General features: G+C 46.7%; 1 protein-coding gene across 3 annotated transcripts in view; it reads left to right on the top strand.

Annotated features, from left to right (window-relative positions):
- insc (INSC spindle orientation adaptor protein) overlaps window positions 1–22,564 on the top strand; it is a 63,952-nt gene that overhangs the window by 21,326 nt on the left and 20,062 nt on the right. For all 3 annotated transcript variants that reach the window (XM_086149205.1, XM_086149202.1, XM_086149203.1), the window contains 5 exons: window positions 14,238–14,622; window positions 15,302–15,354; window positions 15,464–15,587; window positions 16,867–16,980; window positions 22,297–22,422. In XM_086149205.1, coding sequence (XP_086005331.1) covers window positions 14,238–14,622; window positions 15,302–15,354; window positions 15,464–15,587; window positions 16,867–16,980; window positions 22,297–22,422 — 802 coding nt within the window. The remainder of the gene's footprint in view (window positions 1–14,237; window positions 14,623–15,301; window positions 15,355–15,463; window positions 15,588–16,866; window positions 16,981–22,296; window positions 22,423–22,564) is intronic.

Here is a 22,564-nt window from a genome sequence, read left to right as displayed (position 1 = left end):
ATCTCAATGTGACTTGATCTCCAGAACATCAAACATGTCCGTCGGATGAGGAACCTCCTCATCTTCATCTCTGCTGCCTCCAGCCCTGCCTGCCATCTTCTCCTCGGCCTTCTCGCCTCCTTCTCTGATCCAAAGTCCTCCAGCGTCTCCTACGCTGCCTCTGCTACCGCTAACCTTCATTCCCTCGTCTCCAGGAGCAAAAACCTCCACCTCTCTAGATGTTCCTCCACACACACACACACACACACACACACACTGCTCCGCAGAACCAGACGTTCTTTTCTAAAGCTGCTAAACTTCTCCAGCTGCGCTGTGTTTACCCGCCAACTGTTTGCTCTCAGTGCCAATATATCGGTCTTAGCCAGGTGGGGGATCAACATTTAGAGAGGGCGTAATACCAGGCAGGTCAAAGGTCAAAGCCGCTGTGACACTGCAATCACACACACACACACACATCTGCCTGCAATGGTGTTTGGGCCCTTTGAGATGCAGATGGTCCACATGCAGGCCAGATGATTCGCCGAAAGACGACGGGAGAAAATAATTAAAGGGATGATGAGTCACCTGTCAATCAACTTGAAAATGTTTGGGGGAAAAAAAAAAAAAACACGTCATTGTTTTTTTTTTTTTTTCTTTTTTCCCGGGAAACATCGGGTGAGTTCACGTGGGTCAAAATGTTTTTGTTGATTTTTAATTTTTTTTTTAAAAGGGAAACTGAACAAAAAAAAAAACATGTTTTTTTTTTTTTTTTTTTTTTTAATTCAAAACAGCATCAGATGGAAAAGCAAACGTCTTGGAGCAAACACCTGTGATTGGTGCTGTTTTTCATATATATATATATATATGTGTGTGTGTGTTTCCGCGCTTATGATGAGCTCGGATCTGCGTTGTTTGTTGTTGTCATGATGTGTGTCGTGATTTTGGGCCATGAAACTTGGCCACTTGGGGTTTGATGGAGGCGGAAGGTGGGTCATGTGACCCCTGAATGCAACAGGCCAAAGAAGGAAAGAGGAAGTTATTGTGTTGTCACGTTAAGTTTTGTCTTTCGTCAAAAATTGTGAAATGACCAGAGGAATGGAAAAAGAAAAAAAAATGAACCTACATTTTGTGTTTTTGTCAACCCATAGTAGAGCATATGAGGACTTTTGTTTCCTGCCCCTCGGAGGTGCAATGAAGTTTTGGACAATCTAAAGTGTCCTGAGGTCTGAACGCACATCAAGATCTGACCAAGATCTTGCTGCTGTGTTTGAGAACCGTATTTTATGCTGAATTTCCGATAATTGGCACGAAGATCGCGGTTTTCCTGGTGTTACTCATCTCCGTCTGGACCTTCTTCTGACCAGAGTTGAAGAAAAAGACTCCTCAAGCCCCATCAAGGAGGAGCTGTTTCCACTCTGGAGACATTTTTAGCGGCAGATGCTCTTCTGTCACCGCTGAACATTTCAGTCGCCAAAAATAATCGGATTACTTGCCTTCCTTCTCCGTTCGCGCGTACGATTGCTTACACGGCGGCACGGAAGAAATCGGCGGAGCTGTCATGCTAAAGCGACGACGCACACGTGAACAATGTCATTGTCGTTCCCCTCGTGAGCTTCGCACGTTTGTGTGTGTCTCACACACACACACACATAGCGGTGTGTGTTCTTTGTAACTCCAATGAGGTGGAAGGGGAACGCGGCTTATGAGACGGCGGCCCTGAACCCGTTTTGAGGTGAATTCGGTCTTGGCTTCACATGAGACGGCGCCTTAAACATCTGGGAGTCAGATGCCCCCCCTCACACACACACACACACACACACACACACACACACACACTCTCCTGCTGCCAGTAGCGACCAGCGCCCGTCAGAGGCCGTAGCGTTCCGTTACCATGTGTGCCTACGCACGGAAAATCACAGTGCGGCTTGCACAATGAAGAAGCTGGCGCCATGACTTGTATGCTTTTCACATTTCCCCTCCAAAGTCATCTGTCGCTACCTTTTCTGGGAGGACAGCAACGAAAAGACCCCCCTTCCCTTCCAACTCTTTCTCCTGAGCCATGAGTGGGGTTAGAAAACGCCCCCCCCCTCTTTTGTGTCTGCATTTTGAATTCCTTCCTCATAACAAGAGCGTCCTTGTTTTTCCCCGGTCGGCTGGTTGGAGCCAAAGCCGCAGTGGTTGGCCCAGCGGTTCACTCTGCCCACGTTTCCATCTGGCCTTGTCGGGCTCATCGGAAGAGATGTCCGAGGCGATTTCCATTCCTTCATACATGACACCGGTGACAGTTTCTCTTGGGTTTTTTTTCATGAGACATTTATGCGGGACCTCAGATATTCTTTTATAGCAAGTGAAAGTTTGCAATGGAAAAACCAAAACGCACTTTCACAAAAAGCAAAAGATGCTAGTGGAGAGAGAGCTTTGGAGGCAAACCGGGTCTGCGGGGAATCTGCATTGGAACTTTTTGCAGGTTCCAAGAACTGTTTAGGAACTAGGTGGTTTCTTGGTGCATTGGGAGAGCATAGGAACCATGTATTTGGGACCTCAGCTCCCAGAGCCATTGTAGGTGCTACTCCAGGGCAAGAACCCTTTTGAAAAGGCAGAATGTTGGAACTTTTTGTCGCTCCAAGAACCTTTTCAGGAAGTAGCCGTTTTTTTTTTTTGTTTGTTTTTTTTGCTCTGCATTTGGACCACACAAGCACTGGGGACCTCAGTCTCTAAAGTCATCTCACCTTGTAGGCAGGGTCTTTAGACAGTTCCATAGGTGCTTGGTGATTGGTAGAACTCATGAGCCACGCCCCTTATCAGATGTGCGACTGTGGAGCGCCATTTTTAAAAAAAAAAATGTTGTGGTTACTGCTCAGCTGTTTTCTCACAACGTAATGGACGGAAGTAGCAAGAAATGGAGCAACCAAGAAATCCAAGCTCTTCATGTCCCTTCGCTGTCTGTGGGAACACAAAGAGAAGGAAGCCAAAAAAGAAAAATCAAAATTCTGTTAATATATTTTGGAGATTTAATACAGACCTGTGGTTCCATTGCATACCGAATAGGCCAGATCATCCTATAGGGCTTTCTGGGTGTGACTTGGAGTCATCAGTTGTGATCCTTCTGCAGGTACCGTCAGCGTGGGGCGGCGTGGAGGGTGGCGAGATGGGGTGGTTGGCTGCGATCATGAGAAACAGACTGAGGCTCGCTCTTGTGAAGTGAGGTGTCGGTACCTGAATCACTCGTAGCCTCCGGCGATGTGTACAACAAGCCTGTTTGTAGTCCCCAAATTAGTCCCAGATGCCCAATAATTGCCATACTTGAGTGACAACATCTGCTCCACTGCTCGCTTGCACACCTGCGAGTGAGCCAACGCAACACCGCTGCCGTCGCGGCCGACAGTCTTCTACTGCTTCTTCTCCAGAGTTGAACGGGCAGCAACCGAAGCAGAGACCCAGATTTCTCTCTTCTGGTCCAGAGATCCCGAGTTGTTTCCAGGCCGGCCTCGAGGCATAATGCCTCAAGCTTGTCCTGAGTCTTGCCTGGGACCTCCTCCCAGCTGGACATGCCCAGAACACCTCACCAGGGTGGTGTCCAGGAGGCATCCTAGCCAGATGCCCAAGCTACCTCAACTGACTCCTCTCCATGTGGAGGAGCAGCAAGTCTACGTTGCTGCTACCCTTTCTCCAAGGGACAGCCCGGACACCCTGCAGAGAGAGCTCATTTCAGCTGCTTGGATCTGAGAGCTTGTTTCTCGTGGCAACCCATAGGTAGGAAGGTAGATCAACTGGGAACAACTGTAAACTGAGAACTTTGCCTTTTGGCTGAACTCCTTCTGACTGCGCAGACCAGAGCACAGTGTGCATCACTGCTGAGGTCACACCGATCGATCGATTCCCCACTCCGTCCTTCCCTCAATCGTGAACAAGATCCTGAGATACCTGAAATTCTGCACTTGGGGCAGGACCTCCTCCCCGATCCAGAGCGGGCACGCCACTTGGTCCCGCTGCTATCCATGGTCTCGGATTTGGAGGTGCTGATCCTAATCCCGAGCGCTTCACATTCGGGAAGCCGGCTGAGATCACGGGCCGATGAAGCCAGTAGAACCGGATCATCTGCATAAGCAGAGAACCAGTCTTGGGCTCACCAAACTGGATCATCTTGACATCCTGGCTGTGCCTTGAAATTCTGTCCATTAAAGTTATGTGCAGAATCTGTGACAAAGGGCGGACCATGCTCTGCCACGGAGCATACAAGGCCGAACAGCCCGTATTACAGGGTTCGGTACCATGAACTCCCAGAGCAGCTTCCACAGGGACATGGCCCAATTTTCTCCAGGTCCACAAAACACATGTAGACTAGTTGGGCAAGCTCCCTTGTGCCATAAAGGACCCGGACGAGGGATTAGATGTGGTCCGCTGTTCCACAGTTTGGACGAAAATCCCATTGTTCCTCCTGGACCCGAGGTTCAACGATCTATCGAACTCTCCGGCACCCTTGAGTAGACTTCCAGGGAGGCTGAGGGGTGTGATCACCCTGTAGTCTTGAACTAGCTTGGGCTCCTTCCCCGACAGAGGGGTAACATCCCATGTTCCTCAAACTAGCGTCTTCAGCCGCAGATCAGACCACCAAGGTCCCCTGCTCCGGCCGGCACCCAGCTCACATTGCACCGACCCCCATGGCCCCTCCAATAGGTGATGAGCCCAAGGGAAGGGGTACCCATGTTGTCTTTTTGGGCTGAACCTGGCCCCACGGGTGCAGGCCCAGCCCTGTCCCAGGGCCATGCCGACCACATCCAGGCAAGGGAAAAACCAGGTCCTTTTTTTCTTTTTCATCATTTTGGGGTCTTCTGGACAAACGCTTTGTCTGGTCCCTCACCCAGGACCCCCTCACCCAGTAACCCAGTTTGCCAAGGGTTACCCTACCAGGGGCACAAAGCCTCTACATCATAGCTTCTGGGGATATCTGGGACACGCTAACCCCTCCACCATGACAAGGGGGCGGCTCATGTTCCAGCACTGTAGGTCATAAACAGCATCTTTAAATCTCTGTCTCCGGAAAGAGAGCATCAGTGGCTTCCTAAGCTACGATTCTGAATATTAGCATATTAGCGGTTCTGTAATGCTAACTTAAAATTCTTATAGTACAGCACCAAAAAAAAAAAAAAAAAAAAGACTTCCAGCACTGACATCAGAACTAGGCAAGATCCGGATAACCCACCACTGAGTTCTTTGTTAGCTCTTTCCCAAATGTAGTAATTATTAATGATTCAAGTGTTAGCGGTTTGGATCTGGATAAAGTCTGAAATGCGCAGTGCCTCCTAATATGGGATAAAGTCTAATCTAATCCATCTGTTTTTGACGTACCACAGCAACGCCAAGCTAGCAATGTGACTTGCAAGGCGACAACAGAACTTTGAAAAGCCAAAACCCATCAACAACGCTTACAAGAAACACCCAAGCACAAGGAGACACAGAGGTTCGCGAAATGCTACTTTTCATAAACAACGGGCCTCCGCGACCTGACGCGACCTCAGAGCGTGGACTTTATTGACCCCGGCTTGGTTTCCACGGCGTGACTGTATAATCGTTTTGCCGTAGAGAGGTGCTGACAAGCCCCCCCGCTGAGGTTTCACATGCTTTGCATGCACAGGCGAAAGACTCCGCAACCAGGTTCCAGTTGATTTACGACACCCGGGACTTTTGCCGGGGTTTTACATTTCAACATGGACTCCGTGCATGCGGTGAGACGCCCACCTCCAACAGCAACTCTTTTACGGTGACGCATCAGGCGTGGTTTTTTTTGGGGGGGCATGAAAATTATCCGGCGCGGTGGAGTGAAAGGGCCAATAAAGTCGAATTATTTACCCCATTATTTTTACACACCGCCAAAACAAGGCTGTATAAAACACAATAAATCTGACGTTACAATGATGGAAATAGTGACGGTCCATTGCTTTTCACCATATCCTAAATCCGTGTCCGTCCAAGTAGCTCATTGTTTGCCGGTCTAATTGTGCCTCCTGACGTTCTGGACAGCTGTTTTTCTTCGGCAAGCGTCAGGTGCCCAAATATGAGCAGGCAGACGAACCCGTGGATTCCTCGGGCAAACAAGACAAATTACACGCCGACGTCAAAACGCTCTCCGCTGTCAAATCCTCTTCCTGCTCGGAAGCCGGCGTTGCGTTCAAGGGGGATCGGACATCATGATGACTCATCCGACGTGCCTGACTGGGATAATCGCACCTGATGGTTCTCCAGAAATGCCCTTTCTCAGGGATGTGACTCACTCTCTGATGCTAACATAGTAAACGCTCCATTCCTTCATCACGTTCCCGATAGCTCTCAGCATGACAAGTCCGATTTGATCAAATTGGTGGCCAATCAAAACGTGGTTGCCTGATGACTCTTGTCATGTAGAGCAGGTCAGAAAGCTAACATTACCCCAACTGCTAAAAACCTCAGACAGATCCCAGCACACTGTGGGCGGCCTTCTGCCTCGGCTGCAAGAGTGTGATAGAGACAGAAGGGGTATTAGCGTTTGGAGGCACAAATAGTCTCTGAAAATATAGTATACTGAAAATAACAGCTAATAGTTCCATGTTACTAGCTAAAATGATGCAATAATACTGCAGATGATCAAGCTAGATGCCAGAAGCAAGATCAAGCTACATGGTACTGCAGTAGGTCAAGCTACATACTAAAATCAAGATCAGGCTACATGCTAGCTATAATAATACAATTACACTGCAGTAGATAAAGCTACATACTAAAATCAAGATCAAGCTACATGCTAGCTATAATAATACAATAGTACTGCTATCAATCAAGCTACATACTGAAATCAAGATCAAGCTACATGCTAGCTATAATAATACAATAATACTGCTGTAAATCAAGTTACATACTAAAATCAAGATTAAGCTACATGCTAGTTGCAATGATACAATAGTACAGCAGTAGTTCAAGCTACATTCTAAAAGCAAGCTCAAGCTACATGGTAGCTGCAGTAGGTCAAGCTACATACTAAAATCAAGATCAAGCTACATGCTAGCTATAATAATACAATTACACTGCAGTAAATCAAGCTACATACTAAAATCAAGATTAAGCTACATGCTGGCTATAATAATACAAAAATACTGCAGTAGATCAAGCTACATACTAAAATCAAGATTAAGCTACATGCTCCATTGTTGCTAAAATTATACAAAAATACTGCAGTAGATCAAGCCACGCCCACTCGGTATCTGTCATGGCAACAAAGTGAGAATTGCGACTAACGTTTGCGGCGGCGATGGAACTGAAGTTGTCGCTCTAACTTTCTCCAGTTGACCAAAAAAGTTTAGTTAGGTGTCAGACGATAGGACGGAAAGCCTTTTCGGCGTGTTCTTTGTGTAGCAGTCCAAATAAATCATGTGCTGGCCTCCGTGCCACCTAATCTAGGATTTATTTTCAAAGGGTGGGCTTGGAAAAATGATTGATTACATAATTGAGCTGCGCGCCGACCGAATAGGGAACGGACACAGTAATGGACCCCTGCCAGCGGCACCGCGGCGAACGTCCCCTCGTCCCGACAGCCGCTGTTTTGATGAATCACCCACTACGTTGTTTGCCCTCCTGCCGTCGTCACACGGCTTAGCGAACGGCGGATTAGCGACGACGGACGCCGGATCCGGGGGTAATAGAGATGCCGCCGCCTGTAAATGTTTGTCATATTTGTTGAGCTGGAGTGCGCCGCTTCCCCTCCTTTTGGAAAACAAACCTATTATTATCATCTTTTCTGCTCGCTGGGTTCATCCCGGTGCGATCGCGTTATATAACTGCGGAAAATGGTTCGAAAATGACCGCGTTGGGCCCGATACCAGGGGATTCTGTAGATGCGGACGCGGGCTGTTTATTCAGGAAACCTCAGGCTTGCTCTCGCTCGGTTAGCATTTTTTCGCTAATGGAGGCGCAGTGGATTCGCAATATCTTCCCCCCGCAGAGTCGGGAGCGGCTTCTAGGAGGTCGTCGGATTGGTTTAGCAACTCGAGGCGCCGCGATTTATTCCTTCTTGAGCCTTTTTTTTTAAACTCCAAGGCATTTAGCGTCCACTTCCAGAAGAATTGGCGCCTTTTAGGAGCAGCACTACACCCTGAAATGGCCTCCATCTGTTGGAGAAACTGTTTGATCCGCGGAGCTCCGCCCCCGGGCGTCGTGGCTCCGCCTCCTCCAGCCGTGAGTGAATCAAGTCCGATTTTATTCACGCGACGCAAAATCACAGCCGGGATCCTTGCAGAGCAGGTCTGGACTGCACTCTTGAAAAGAGAAAGCCGACATTCGCCCGCTAGCAAGAACTTGGCACCAGTGGGTGACCTTTGACCTCGACCCAGAGTGACTGCACAGGGAGATGGATGGAAAAGTACTCCTTCTTGAGGCAATAAAACGCAACCTTGATGCTGCTACTATGGAATTGTCCAGATCAGGGAAATTTTCTGGAACGATGTGTCTGCTGTGGCCTTCATCAAACCTAGTTTTTTCACCCATGAGCTTGTCTGTGGAGGTTGTCAGTCGTTCAGATCATGGTGAATTCTTGTTGAAATATTTTTGTCGTGGCAACTGGACTTGAATTTCCTTCAGTTCGGAGCTGAAGAAGCTTCTGAGATGAGGGGTGAAATGTCTTCAAGTGAAGAAATTCAAGTCCACTTGCCACGAAAAGGAAATTTTGACAAGAAATCACATATGAGCTGTCGACCCCTGTGAAATCCACGGCTTTGGTTTCTGGGCATTAAGAAAAACCAAGACATTCATGCATTCATTCATTCTCTACACCGCTTATACTGCACTCAGGGACTCTGGGGTGCTGCAAAGTATCCTTGCTGTCATTGGGTGAGAGTTGTGGTTCACCATGGAAATGTCACCATGTCAATCACAAGGCGTCATATCGAGGCATACATGTCATTTATGCATACAACTCTCTGGGCTATCTGGGTGTCCACTTAACCTCTGGACGATCTCCACCCCGGACAGAAACTAGATTGAACCAGGGACCTCCTTCCAGCGAGACAATGCCAAATCACAGCCCGGTTCCCTGCTGGGCAGCTCTGGACCGCACTCTTTGCCAACAGTTGCCCATGAGTAAAGACTTGGGCGGCCTTCTGCCTGGAGGAAGAGAGACGGCACAGGGAGATGGAAGGAAAAGCACTCCTTCTTGAGGCCACAACATGCAACCTTGACACTAAAGTTGACACGGACACCAGAGTTGTCAAGCTCAGGCTTTGGCCTGGTGGCCTCCATCAAACCTGATGTTTCCACATGAGCTGTCAACACTTTGAAAGCCACTGCTTTGGTTTCTGGGCACCAAGACAACCATAGCATCCATTCTCTGCGCTCTTTCTCCACTCGGTCACTTGGGTGCTTCAGTGTATCCTTGCTTTCATTGGGCAAGAGGCGGGGTTCACCATGGAAAGGTAGCCTGTCAATTGCAGGGCGGCATATCGAGACATACCGTACAACTATTAACTCTGTTGTTGCATGCTTTTGGACTATGGGTGGAACCTGGACCATCCCCACATCTGCACAAATGTGGAATTGAACCAAGGACCTCCTTGCGGTTTGATGGAAGTGCTAACCACTGCTCCACTGCTCTGCTTCCTTCTGAGGCCAAATCTGGAAAAAAAAAAAAAGGACACACTCCTGCCTGAGCGCCAGCTAACATCTGTCCCCCTTCCTGACCCGAGCAAAGCCCCGCACCGATTTTCCCTTTTTATCAACAGCTGCGGTCGCTGCGGTTTTATCGCCGGATTAGATGTAATTGGAGCTGCGGCTTTCTAACGATCGCTGCATGTTTAACCAGCTCCGCCCGAAGGCGAGAAAGTCAATATCTGGCTCGACCGGAGTCAAATGTTGTGCGGTGGTGGCGGTTCTTGTTGTCAGTCAATGGCGGTGTTTGCAGAGTGAAGATCGGCAACGCGTTCAATACCGCCGCAATATCCCGAGTTCCCCACAACCCCACCGTCGTTTCTCAGCAGCGACGGACAAAAGGCAGGGAGACTGGAGGAAAACTTCATTAGAGACCTCCCTTGGTGTTTACTCGAAGCGGAGATAACTCCTGCCGCCATCGACTTGCCCTCTAATGAAGCTGTGACTCTAAGGGCCGGGGCGTGGGGTCAGGGGGCGGAGCCTGGATGGATCCTTTGAGATTGCGCAAAGCCCGTTGGCCCGTAGCTTCCAGATGATTGGCCCTTGTTTCAGAAAGCGATAAATGCTAGGAGCTTGACGAGATCTTCAGATTTCACTGCTGCACAAATTTGGGGCGGAAAACATGCTAACGCTAACGGGATGGCTCCTACAGAACAGCACGCTTTCTTTGCTTTTCACATGCTAGCCGCGCTAATGTTTCAGACGTCTGCTAGCCTGGCTAATACTTGGCTTAATCCTCTGGAGGATGGAAATGGCAATGGCTTTTAACAGATAGCGCTTTACGCTAGCTGCCGTCATTCTCGTAGCCGCCGTGCAAGGTGCTAACCAGGATTAACTTGAGTTTTAGCATCTCCCTCAAGATGAGGAGCTGGGAATCAAACTACCAACCTTCTGATTGGAAGGTTCCACCAACTGGGCATCAAACTCCGCCTCTTCCAGTTTACCTTGTGCACATTCGGTGAAACTGATACCGGAGTGGGAAGACCCCTTTTCCATCTAAGGGTTTCCAACGGCCTCTTTCCACCCTGGTCTTTTTAACCTCAGACTCCATCCTAACATTCCTAACCCTGCCTCTTGGCACTCAAACCCCGGCTGCCATGTGCTTCTGATTTTTAACTTTTTTTTTGTCCTCGCATATATCTTCACTTTGCCAACCGGTAGCTTCCTGACTCTGGGCAGGGACTCTCAGCGGCGAAGCCGATTGGCCGCTTGACCGTTGTTTAGTCTGCGTGGGGTTCCTTTGGGTTCTCCGGCTTCCTCCCGCAGTCCAGAAACATGCAGGAGGTTCACCGGAGACCCCAAATAGTCCAGATACTTGTATGCCTAAAAAAACGAGTGAATAATTTGATACTCTAGAATTTCTAGCGCCCACATTAATCGGGACGATTCTTTCCCCCATTCTTTCGTTGTCACTTTTCAAATCCAACATTAACTTTCAAGTGAAAACAGACTTTTTTTTTTTTCCCGGGGAAACAAGGTCTATTTCCCCGCAGCCGAAGGTGCGAGGCGCTGGTACGAGTCCCGTCCAACCCCGACAGGGATGCTATATTTGCACCGACAGCAGCGACAGTCGCTGTTTCCGTCTCACTTTTTGCTTAGAATTGTTCTTTTCGATGGTGGACTCACTTCCTCGTGATGTCACCGCCTGACGCCGCCTCTGATTGGCTGACGGTTCGGCGGTTTGATGTGGTTACGATCAGGGTTTAGACTTGCTTTTGGTTGGATGTTGTGGATAGGAAGTACTAATAGCTGTGCAAATGTGTGTGTGTGTGTGTGTGTGAAGCTTAGCTTTTACAGTTCAGATACGGTTACTGCAGGTTAGGATTGGGTTCGGGTTCCTTCATTCATTCAATCACTCATCCATCCATCCATTCATTCATTCATTCATCAATCCACCCACCCATTCATTCATCCAACATCCCTTCATTCATACATTCATTCATTTATTTATTCATCCATCAATCTCTTCATTCATTCATTCATTCATTCATTCATTCATTCATTCATTCATTCATCCCTCCATTCTTTTAGTCATCCATTCATTCATCATGGTCTATACGCCCCAGCCTGCAGGGAGCTGTCGTGTGTGTGTGTGTGTGTGTGTGTGTGTGTGTGTGTGTGTGAAGCAGGACATTTTATTTCCAGTTCAGATATAATTAGAGGGTTAAAGTTGAGTTGATTGTGAAGTTAAGATTGGGTTCGACCCCTCACTGTCATTCATTCATTCATTCATTCTTTGTCTATACTGTTCAGTCTGCATGGTGGCTGTGGACTCGGTTAAAATCGAGGCAACAAGACGACTCGGTGTGTGTGTGTGTGTGTGTGTGTGTGTGCGTGCGTGCTTTTTGTGCGACACGGTGGGTTGTGATCACGCCGCCATCCCAGATCTTTCCCGCTCTCCTTCTGTCTCTGGGATTGCCTCGCCGAGACATTTCCACATTCATAACCCAAGATTTGCCTGACGGGAAGCGACATCAAAGCGTGTGTGTTAGTGTGTGTGTGTGTGTGTGTGTGTGTGTGTGTTTGCTACCGGCCTTCACAGTGCAGACACAGTGTTCTCTGGATGATGAGCTCTCAGCTGCTCTGCGCCAAACACCCGATGCCGAGTCGCGGACTTGAGTCGGTTTGGTCCCCCGGAGGCCACGGTTCTGAATCCCGACACCGTCGGCTGTCGTCTGAAGCCAAAGAAAAAAAAAAAAACGCAGCGGGGAGTGGATGTGTAGCCAAAGTCAGCAGAGGCAAGAAGCTAAAGTCGGAACGCTAGGCTAACAAACGTTCTCCTGTAGCAGCAAACCGGGAGTTCCAGATGGGGGAATGTCTAATGGGTCTGTGAGCGCTAACCGCTAACAGCATCCACGATGCCAAAAGAAATCAGAGCCTTCGGCCAATCAAGAGCCAAGCGAGGGGGAGCGGGACGTCATCTGCCGTCAAATAAATAAATTTTGCACATTTTGCAAAATTTATATCTTTGGTGTTTGTTTATTTAGTTATTTTGACAGAAATGCCTTTTTTCCCCAACTAGCCCAGCAGCCCAGGCCTGCAAAAAATATGAGAAATATGTCCGACAGCCACCCTCCTTCCCTTCTGACGCGTTCTTTCCGGTCACCATTTTCGGGGTGGACGCGGTGATCCCGTCACCGCGGCGACGCATTTTCTCCACTTATTTTCGGAGCCTGACAGCGATGATGTGGCGCATCTAGTGCCTTCAAAATGGCACAATTGGAGATCCCCCCAGCTTACCTCAGGAATGACATATATCTGCTGGCCATCAGGGCCTGCAAAGGCCTTCTCTGCTGGCCTAAAAAATATCTGAAACACAAACTGATTTTACAAACTAACATAGCTTTTTCCCTGGCTTTGCTGCTTCCAGACATGTATTTTTTACATTAAAGCCTTTGACCAATCACATTTCAGCCATTATTTGTTGCCAGGCAGGGCCAAAGTCAAAGAAATCAGCCCGGCGGCCAGCAGAATCAGATTCACGGGCGCTCCAGGAAAAAAAGAAGCGCTGATGAAACTGTTGCAAAAAAAACAATCAGATTTTGAGTTGTGTCACCAAGGCCTTCTAGAAGGCTGCGGTAACATCAACATGTCATACACCCTTTGATTGGATAGTTAGAGAGCGTACTAACCAGAGCCAGCAGGCTAGATCTGTAGCAATCTGCACAAACACAAATGTAGTTGTGTTGCTTTAATAGCTAATTTGTCAACCTATGCTGGCCGAAGGAAAAGAAGAAGTCGTGGTTGCAGATTTATTGTCAAATCCATTTTCAACGCGGACTTTTCAAGGAAAGCTGGACTACGTTAAGAAAGGTCGGGCAAGTCCAAAGCTAGCAGGCGTGGAAAAACATCAGTCCGCTAACTCTGAGCGTTACCCCTGGCTCACAGGCTCCGAGGAAAAATTCAAATTATATTTTCTAGTTTGCTTGTTATTTGCCGCTGATCAACATGGTGTTTGGCGCCACACTTGGTTCGTAAAGTTGCTTGCCTTACCGGGTAGAGCAAAGGTGCTTTCTAAAACTTTTACGTAACCCAGAGAGGATCTAAAGCTGCGTGAGGAAGCGTGCAGGGAAATAGAGCTCCACAAAGAAAAGATAAAGAAGAATCGTGAAATTAGCGCTTGTTTAAGTGTTTTGCAGTTTTAGCTGCAGAAGAGGGCTTGTGCACGGGTTTGTTTCTTCAGCAACAGCATTTATTGCGGCTACAGCAGTTATCTGCCATGTACCGGCTCTTTAAACTGCTTTTCTGCCGAAGATTTTAAAAGGTTTTAAAGTTTTTAAAGCCATTAAACAGGTGTTGAGGGGTGGATTGATAAATGCAGCACTGGTGAAGGTGTAAGAATAAGTACAATTTATCCCGAAGGAAATTGTTGTGCCAGAGTTTCGAGTAAAACATAACAATGATAAATAATAGTAGGAAATTGTATAATCAGTAAAAAAAAATAAATTAAAAAGAAATAAAATGCTCAGCCCGCCACTGATACTTACACATATGTGTGTGTGTGTGTGTGTGTGTGTGTGAGTGTGAATAAATATTTTATCAACGTTTGCTTCTGTTTATTTGGTGTGAAGAACCTTTTGTCCCTCCGGCAGCACCAGGATCCAGACGCTCCAGGTGGATTCGGTCCAGCGCTGGATGGAAGACCTCCGCCACATGACGGAGGTGGAGTGCATGTGCGTCCTGCAGGCCAAGCCCATCGAGGTGGAGGAGGACGGCCAGCAGGCGGAGCTTATAGTGGCGTCCGGCGGTGGCGGCGGCGGCGGCGGCGGGGCTGGCGACCACGTGGCCAGGAACAACCTGCAGACACTGCTGCGCCGCGCCCTGGTGGTCAGCACCGAGCTGGGCAAGATGTTCCAGCGGCTGGAGAAGGGCCGCTGGCAGAGGGTCCACAGCACGGCCGTGCGGGCCAACTGCCACGTGCGTTCGCTCGTGCACGAGTACAGCGCCGCGCGGAGCACGCCGTCCGAGATGCAGAAGGTGAGGTCGGATCGTCCCGCAGATACCAGGATGGCTCTTTGCTCATGCTAAATTCGCTTAGCAACGACAAGGAAACGCCGTTGGTATTTGCGGCATTAAAATGATCAAATTCCAGATTAATTCTATATTTTTTTGACGTTTTAAAATAAATACTTTTAACCTGAGAGCATTTTTGTGGGCGGCGAGGAAGGAACCCGTCTTGACGTCGACCCAAATGTCATAAAGAGGATTTGGCGCCCCCTACAGGTCAACGCTAGCACATGCTGGAGATGCAGCCACTTGCTGCTTCAAGGGAACACACACACACACACACACACACACACACACAGAATCAGAAAGCCATTCAATGTCTCAAAAGCCATTTTTTAAAACCTAAAGCTACTATATTTAGTTCACCCTCCTCCTGCAGTCGTTCTCCTTTTATAGTCTTCTTTTATAACTTCACGGCTGCACGGCCAAAGTCACATCCCCTGATATATGATATCATCATATCAATAAATACAAGATATATCTTCTCTAACGGGGGAGGGGGACAACTGATAAATGGTAAGTAAGAGTCTCAGCGAGGAGGTGCGATCGCAAACATCCCATAAATCTGAACCTTCCCCCCACCCGAGGATGATACTTTTTATTTTCTTACCGGAAGGCCGATCATCGTCTTCTTTTTTTTTTTTTGCAGAACGAGAAGTCTCTCCTGGAAAAGTGCATGGAGTTGACCAACATCACGGAGAGGTAAGTGGACCTCACACACCCCACGTAGCCTGCCGCTGCTTTATCGATATATTTTATAAATATCGGAATCTGATCGATGGAGTAGGTTTTAAAGTACCGCCTGCTGCAGGTGCCTTCACACCGATGACGAGTTCTTCCTGAAGTCCATGAGGGACGCCATCCACGAGATCCTCACCGACGTCAGCGACTCGTTCAGCAACATGATCGACATGGCCCTGGCCAACGAGATCCAGGTGGGTTGCCGTGGCGACAGGCGACTCCTGTCGTCCGAGAATCACGTCAAAGCTTCCTCCTGCTGTTTTTTTTTTTTTTTAAACGCACCTTTTCCTGAGTCAAAGCCCAAGTCTCCTCCTCGAGTCCTTGAGTCCCGAGTCCAATACTCGTGTCTCAAGTCAGGTTCCAAGTCACTCCAAGTCACCAAACTTTGGCTCCATACTCCAGTCACTTCATCAAGTCCAATCGGGCCTCTCAAAGTATCATGTCCCTGCACTCCGAGTCCAAAGTCAGGTCCAGTGTTGGTACACTCATGTCCAGAGTGAAAGTCCACAGTCCAAATCCACAAGTCAGGCCTTATTCTTGAGATCCAAGTCGTATTTCTTCAAAGGATTGAGGCCAAGGGGTGGGACACTAAAAATATTGCCACCAAAGTTTGGATCCCAGACCTGAGTCATACAAGTCACAAGTCCCAAAACTGTGAATTTCGGGGTCTTAAAGTAGTCCTAGGGGTTTGGGATAAATGATCCCCAGGACTCGTGAGAGGCCACAGACATGCTGGATGACAGGAAGTAGATCAAGGGAGTGTAAATCTCGAGTTTAAGCCTCATTCTTTTGCTCTTTCATGAGTGGAATGGAAAGATGTCATAATGCAATCCATGTGCATGGTGATCCAAGTTTTGGCTTGAGGCCCAAGTCCTTAAATTAATGTGTCAAGTCAGGTCCCAAGTCAACTTTGGTGCCATACTCGAATCACTGCACCAAATCCGACTGTTTTTCTCCGAGTATCACATGCCAGCACTCCGGGTCCCAAGTCCCATCCAGTGTTGGTACACTAATGTCAAGAGTGAAAGTCCCAAGTCCAAACCCGCAAGTCACGGTTCAAGTCTCTACTCTTGAGTTCCACATCATGTTTCTTCAGTGGAACAAGGCCACGGGTTGGAAACGGATACTGCCGTCTCCAATATTTGGACCCTGGCCCAGAGTCATACGAGTCACAAGTCCCAAAACTGTGGGTTTTGGGGTCTGAAAGGGATCCTGTGGGGTTTTGGGATAAATGGAACTCTGGGACTCGCAAGAGACCAAAGGTCACCTGGATTTCAGAGCCCAACTTGAATCAAAAGCGAGTGATGAATCATCTGTGCAAACACACTAAGAACTTGTTTGTCAATCAAAATGATTGATGTCAGGGTTTCTACTGAATGAAAATAGAAACATCAAATAAAATGATTAGTTTTGGTATAATCTTTGGACCCGATGAGGCGCAGCTGTTTCTAACGTCCGACGCGTCCCCGACAGGTCCTGATCAAACAAATCGAGTCGTCCGACAGCGTCCAGACCATTGGCAGCGCCATTAGCAACCTGCTATCCCTCACCCAGGACGGGCCCCAGCTCTGCAGCATCATCGCCAAGGTATGTGACCCCTCGCACGTTGCCGTGGCAACAGGACCGCCGGCTGTTACGCTCCCCCGTACGAGGATGGAGATACTGATCCCGAATGGCGGGTACATTTAAGAATTCGCAACCAGACATGGGTTTAGCCGTCAATCATTATGCTAAGCTAACTTGCGATGAAGGGTTGGGGAGTGGGATGTCTCTTCTCACCTGATTTTATTGATTTGCGGGGACGAATGGTCTCTACCCGACCGCCACCGGGATAAGCTCCGCCCTTTTCGTGCACGTGTGACGTGCACACCCGAGCCTGCACCGTCACCGGCACGACGAGACAAAGCCCGACCAGACGGATCGTCCGAATCGGCCATTAGCTCGCTGGCTGCTTCCAGGACGCCCTTCCGATAAGAGTCTTCCTCGTGGCGTGCACGCACACACACACGCGCACAAACACACACACACGTGCACACACACACGTGCACACCTCCTTTGCTGCCAGATCGCTAGATCACTACTGTCAGCTTGCATTAGGGGCGCGCATTGATCACGCCGCTAGGCGACGTTCACATTCCAGCGCCGGCTAATGAAAAGCCTCGCTAACCGGCGAGGAACGTCCTGCCGCCATCTTTAATTATCCCGCATCCGCCCGTCCGTCAGTCACACCTTCACGCAAGCAGCCTCTAAAGCGCTGCTGTACCTGCACTCCGATATCTCTGTTCCAAATTATCCTTTTCTTTTGTGAAAATATTCAATTAGCCGTTCAAGTGCTCGTCTCGGCTCCTCCTGCCGCTCGAGGGCTGGCGATAAAACGAACGCGCCGGCGGGGAAATCAAGACGATCCGGTCGGGGCTCAGTGAGGAAAAACTTATTATAAAAAAAAATAAATTAAATTGGGGTTGTCTTTTTCCTCTGCTCGTCTCTCAAGAGAGTTCTTACCGCTAATTAACGATGGAACGCTGTTTACACAGAGAATGTTTTTATAATGACAGAATTCACCGCTCAGGACTTCGTTTGTACATTTTTTGGGGGTAAAAATGAATTATGATAATATATCATATTATTATAGTTATATATAATATCAGTTAGCGTTTATTAAATTATATTTGATGTTGATATAGATTTTTTAAAAACAACATATTAAATTAATAAGGATTTATTTGGAAATACAAAATTATTAATGATTAAAATGATTATTAATATTAAAAAATATATACAATGTAAATACGGATTTATTAAAAATAATTTAAAATATTAGAAAGGAAATTCACATTAAGATTCTGGGTCTATCTGGTGATGAATTCTGAACCTTTGTGTGTGTGTGTGTGTGTGTGTGTGTGTGTGTGGCGTGGAGATACAGGGTGTGAATGGGTGAACATTAGTTAGCTATAGAACGGTTGTAGAAAGAACAATGAAGAGCTAACATTATAATAATATATTATATTAATATAAATATTCATATTGTGTTTCTAAATGGTTGTATGGAGAAGACAGACCATTATAATGATACATCATTAAATCATCATTACATCATTAAAATACTTCTGTGAATGAGAGGATGAACGATTGTAAGTCTAAATTCAATTGGATGAGAGGGTGAATTGTTGTTTAAAAAAAAATAATGATAATAATAATAATTATCTATCCTGTTTTTATATATATATGTATATGATATTTATGTGTGTCTATATGTGGTGTGAATGACAGGTTGAATGGTTGCGTGAACAAGAAATACCATTATAATAATATATATTATAATAACATATATAATGTATAATAATATATAATAATAAATATAAAATTATATAATAATTGAATACAATATATATCACATTATATACACACACACACATATATATATGTATATATAATGTTTCTATATGTGGTGTGAATGACAGGGTGAATGGTTGTGTGAACAAGAAATTATAATTATATTTTATATAACAACAATAATATATATAATGTAATATGTAATATAATGATACATAATTATACATATAATAATACCATATAAATATGATAATATATATAATATGATAAAAAAAATATCTGTAATGTTTTTGGTGTGAATGAGTGAGTGAATGATTGTGTGAACAAGAAATTATAATTATATTTATATAACAACAATAATATATATAATGTAATATGTAATATAATAATACATAATTATACATATAATAATACCATATAAATATGATAATATATATAATATGATAAAAAAATATCTGTAATGTTTTTGGTGTGAATGAGTGAGTGAATGATTGTGTGAACAAGAAATTATAATTATATTTTATATAACAACAATAATATATATAATGTAATATGTAATATAATAATACATAATTATACATATAATAATACCATATAAATATGATAATATATATAATATGATAAAAAAAAAATCTATAATGTTTTTGGTGTGAATGAGTGAGTGAATGATTGTGTGAACAAGAAATTATAATTATATTTATATAACAACAATAATATATATAATGTAATATGTAATATAATAATACATAATTATAGATGTAATTATACATATAATACAATATAAATATAATAATATATATAATATGATTATTAAAAATATCTAATGTTTTTGGTGTGAATGAGTGAGTGAATGGTTGTATGAAGAAGAAAGAAGAACGACCGTTATCATAACATGTAATATTAATATGTTGTAATACGACATGTGAGGGTGAACGCTTGTATGTCTCTATGACGACGGATCCAGGCCGAACGCCACCTCTCGGCCAACCACAGGCGGGATCCGACACCCCTGCGACGCTCAGTGCAATGAATGAATGAATGAATGAATGAATGAATAAACAAATCTGAAATCCGTCACCTTCATCCACATGTGGCTTCCAGCTCCTCACCCCCTCCACCCTGCACCTAAAATCGGTGCAGGCATTGCACAATGGAGCGGAGCGGCGGAGTCTATTCCATAAAACTATGAGATGGAAAGAAATTACACGCCGGCTGGGCCCCGTGCCCGCGGAGACGGCGGCGGGGAGGCGTCGCACATGATGATGATGTTAGTGCACGGACGGGAGGTGGGGGGGGTTCGACGCCGGTGAAGTGTGGAGAAGCAACAGGGAGGCGAGGGGTGCTCGGCGATCTGTGAAGAGGGGAAGCCGGGGAGGAGAAAAAAAAAAAGTGGCGAGGATGGAGGCGACGGAGCTGCACCTCCACCCGTACGCGGGGACGGGGACGATGTCTTATTTTTGTGTTTGCGATCAAAAAGTGTTTTTTTTTTTCAGGGTTCAGTCAGTCATTCATTGCTCACAGGATCATTGGAGGCTAGTCGCTATTTGTTGCTAGCTTTCACCGCTGCAGTGTTTTTGGACGCGGCTTTCGTGAACACATTCTGCCAAGCCATCGCGGTTTGGCTTTTAATTCTTGGACAATTTGTTGTTTTTCTGGAAGGCTAACTTTAGCATAGTTAGCTCCGTGTTTGATGTCAAAATGCAGACGTACATTGAACTCTTTGACAACACAAAAGACATACCGCTTTTTCTCCTTGAAGCACAAACATACATTGGCCTTCACATCTTTCTTGAAACAACCTTGGGATTGATCTAATCCAAGACAATCAGACTTTTTAAGACGTTCACATAAAATGATGTGGCGGGCCACATTTGGCCCGCGGGCCTTGAGTTTGACATGTGGTCTAAAGATATCAAACCATTCAATGAACCTGATGATTGTTTTGGGGACTGTGGGAGGAGGTTGGAGAACCTGGAGACTCCACCCGGAGGTAGCCCAAGCAGGAGAAACTTTAAACGCCAAATAGAGAGAACCTAGTGATAATGGAACCGGCAACCTTGTTGCTTTTAGTAACAAGTGTCCCAACATCTCAGCAAGTTCAAAACTACCTGAAGTCGTGAAGATCCGTCACCCAGCCGCCGGTCGTCCGCCTCGTTCCCACCGGGGCTCGAAAGGGCCGATGAAAACGTCCACGTCACGCGTCGACAGGCGGGGAAAAAAGCGTCCGTGTCGGAGGACGGGATGATCAGCCACTCCAAGCCGCTACCTTACAGGACATTCCAGCCCAGAGTAATGGCCTTATTAGGATAATAGCTGTATTTACCTCCTCCTGGGTCTGTTTTCACGGGGACTACAAGTAAATACCTGCAAGCGATAGTTGTTTATTCTCTGCGTTAGCGGTGGCTTGGCGTCACCGAGCCTGCTATTTGTGTTTGTTTACGCCTGCCGTAATCTCGCCGTGGCCCCAATCTTTTCCCTTCTCACTGTTTTCCCCTCATGAAACATGTATACTTGTTGCGCTTCTATCCGACACGATCTCGGCTGATGATTCCTCGCGGGTCACCCCGCCGCTCCCTCGGAGGTATGCTTTAGATCCGAGGGTCAAATTGGCTTTGGGCGCAAAGTTGTAGACATCCTTCCAGATGAGACTTGATTGTGATGCGAGGCGTGGAGTTTGGCGGTCCAGGACCCGGCGCCAGAGCCCGGCCCTTCTTCCATCTGGTGGTAACCAAAAAAAGTACTGGGGGCTAATCGTGCAAAACGGAGTGACCAAAAGAATGCGAGTAATGTGGCCAGGCTGCCGGGGAGAACATTCAGGCCCCGGCTCTCGGGTTCAACTTCCCGCAACGATACATAACCGATGACGAAGAACTTCCCCGGATGAAAAAATAAAAAGCGAGAGCTTGTTGTTGTGATTTTTCAGCATACGGTACCTTGTCCTGACTCGGCCTTTCCGGGTGACTCATCTTTGACCCTGTGAGAGGTTCACAGACTATGTGGTTTCACCACGAGTCCACTCCACTCCACTTGGGTCTCCTCAGGAAAGTACCTAGTGACCTGTTCATACTTCTGTCTTGGTTGGATGAGATAGAGAACACTGGTGCCAAAGGAAGTCATTGCTGAGCGCAACCAAAAATCTGCTGTTTGGTAGAAGTCAACCTGCAGGACAGCTACATTTTGGCGCCACTTGTAGTCCGCTCTGGTTCTCGGGCGGCGAGAAGCCACGGGACGAGCAGCAGGTCCACAGGCGCTTCCGTTGTCGGTGCATTTAGTATCGCATGTAAAACAACGTTGCAGAAATTTGTCGCCATTGTGCTCTGACAACCCCGGCCACTTAAAAGGAAAGGGTACAACTCAGGCTGTCGGTGGCTTGAAGTCAGATTGCAAGCGATCCAGGTTCCCCAAATATATCATCTTGAGTTCCCAGAAAATTACATTTTCCATCATGACATGATTTAAAAAAAAAAACAAGAAAACCGGGTTTCTGAAAATGCTCTAACCAAAACTCCGGAACTCTGGAACTCCGGCAACTCCATGTCTTGTTGAGCGAACTCTTTGCTCCGTCCACAGGAGGGTGCTGTGGTGGCCCTTTTCAAGATCTGCAGGCAGGACCGCTTCAAGGACCTCTATGCCCACGCTCTGAGGACTGTGGCCTCCATCTGCTGCGTGGAGGAGGGCATCAACCAACTGGACAAGGTATGCACACACACACACACACACACATACACCAGAGAGGGGGATTGAGCATTCAAGTGCCATTGGGCTTATAGGACCTTTCGGGGACCGAGAGTGGACCAGATGGTCCAACTTTGGTTTTCTCTTTTTGGATGAGGTTTCG

This window comes from Fistularia commersonii, chromosome 7, assembly GCF_037954325.1.
Source record: "Fistularia commersonii isolate RoL2024-O1a breed Wild chromosome 7, RoL_Fcom_v1.0, whole genome shotgun sequence".
Classification (NCBI taxonomy): domain Eukaryota; kingdom Metazoa; phylum Chordata; class Actinopteri; order Syngnathiformes; family Fistulariidae; genus Fistularia; species Fistularia commersonii.
This window is presented reverse-complemented; position numbering and strand designations above follow the sequence as displayed.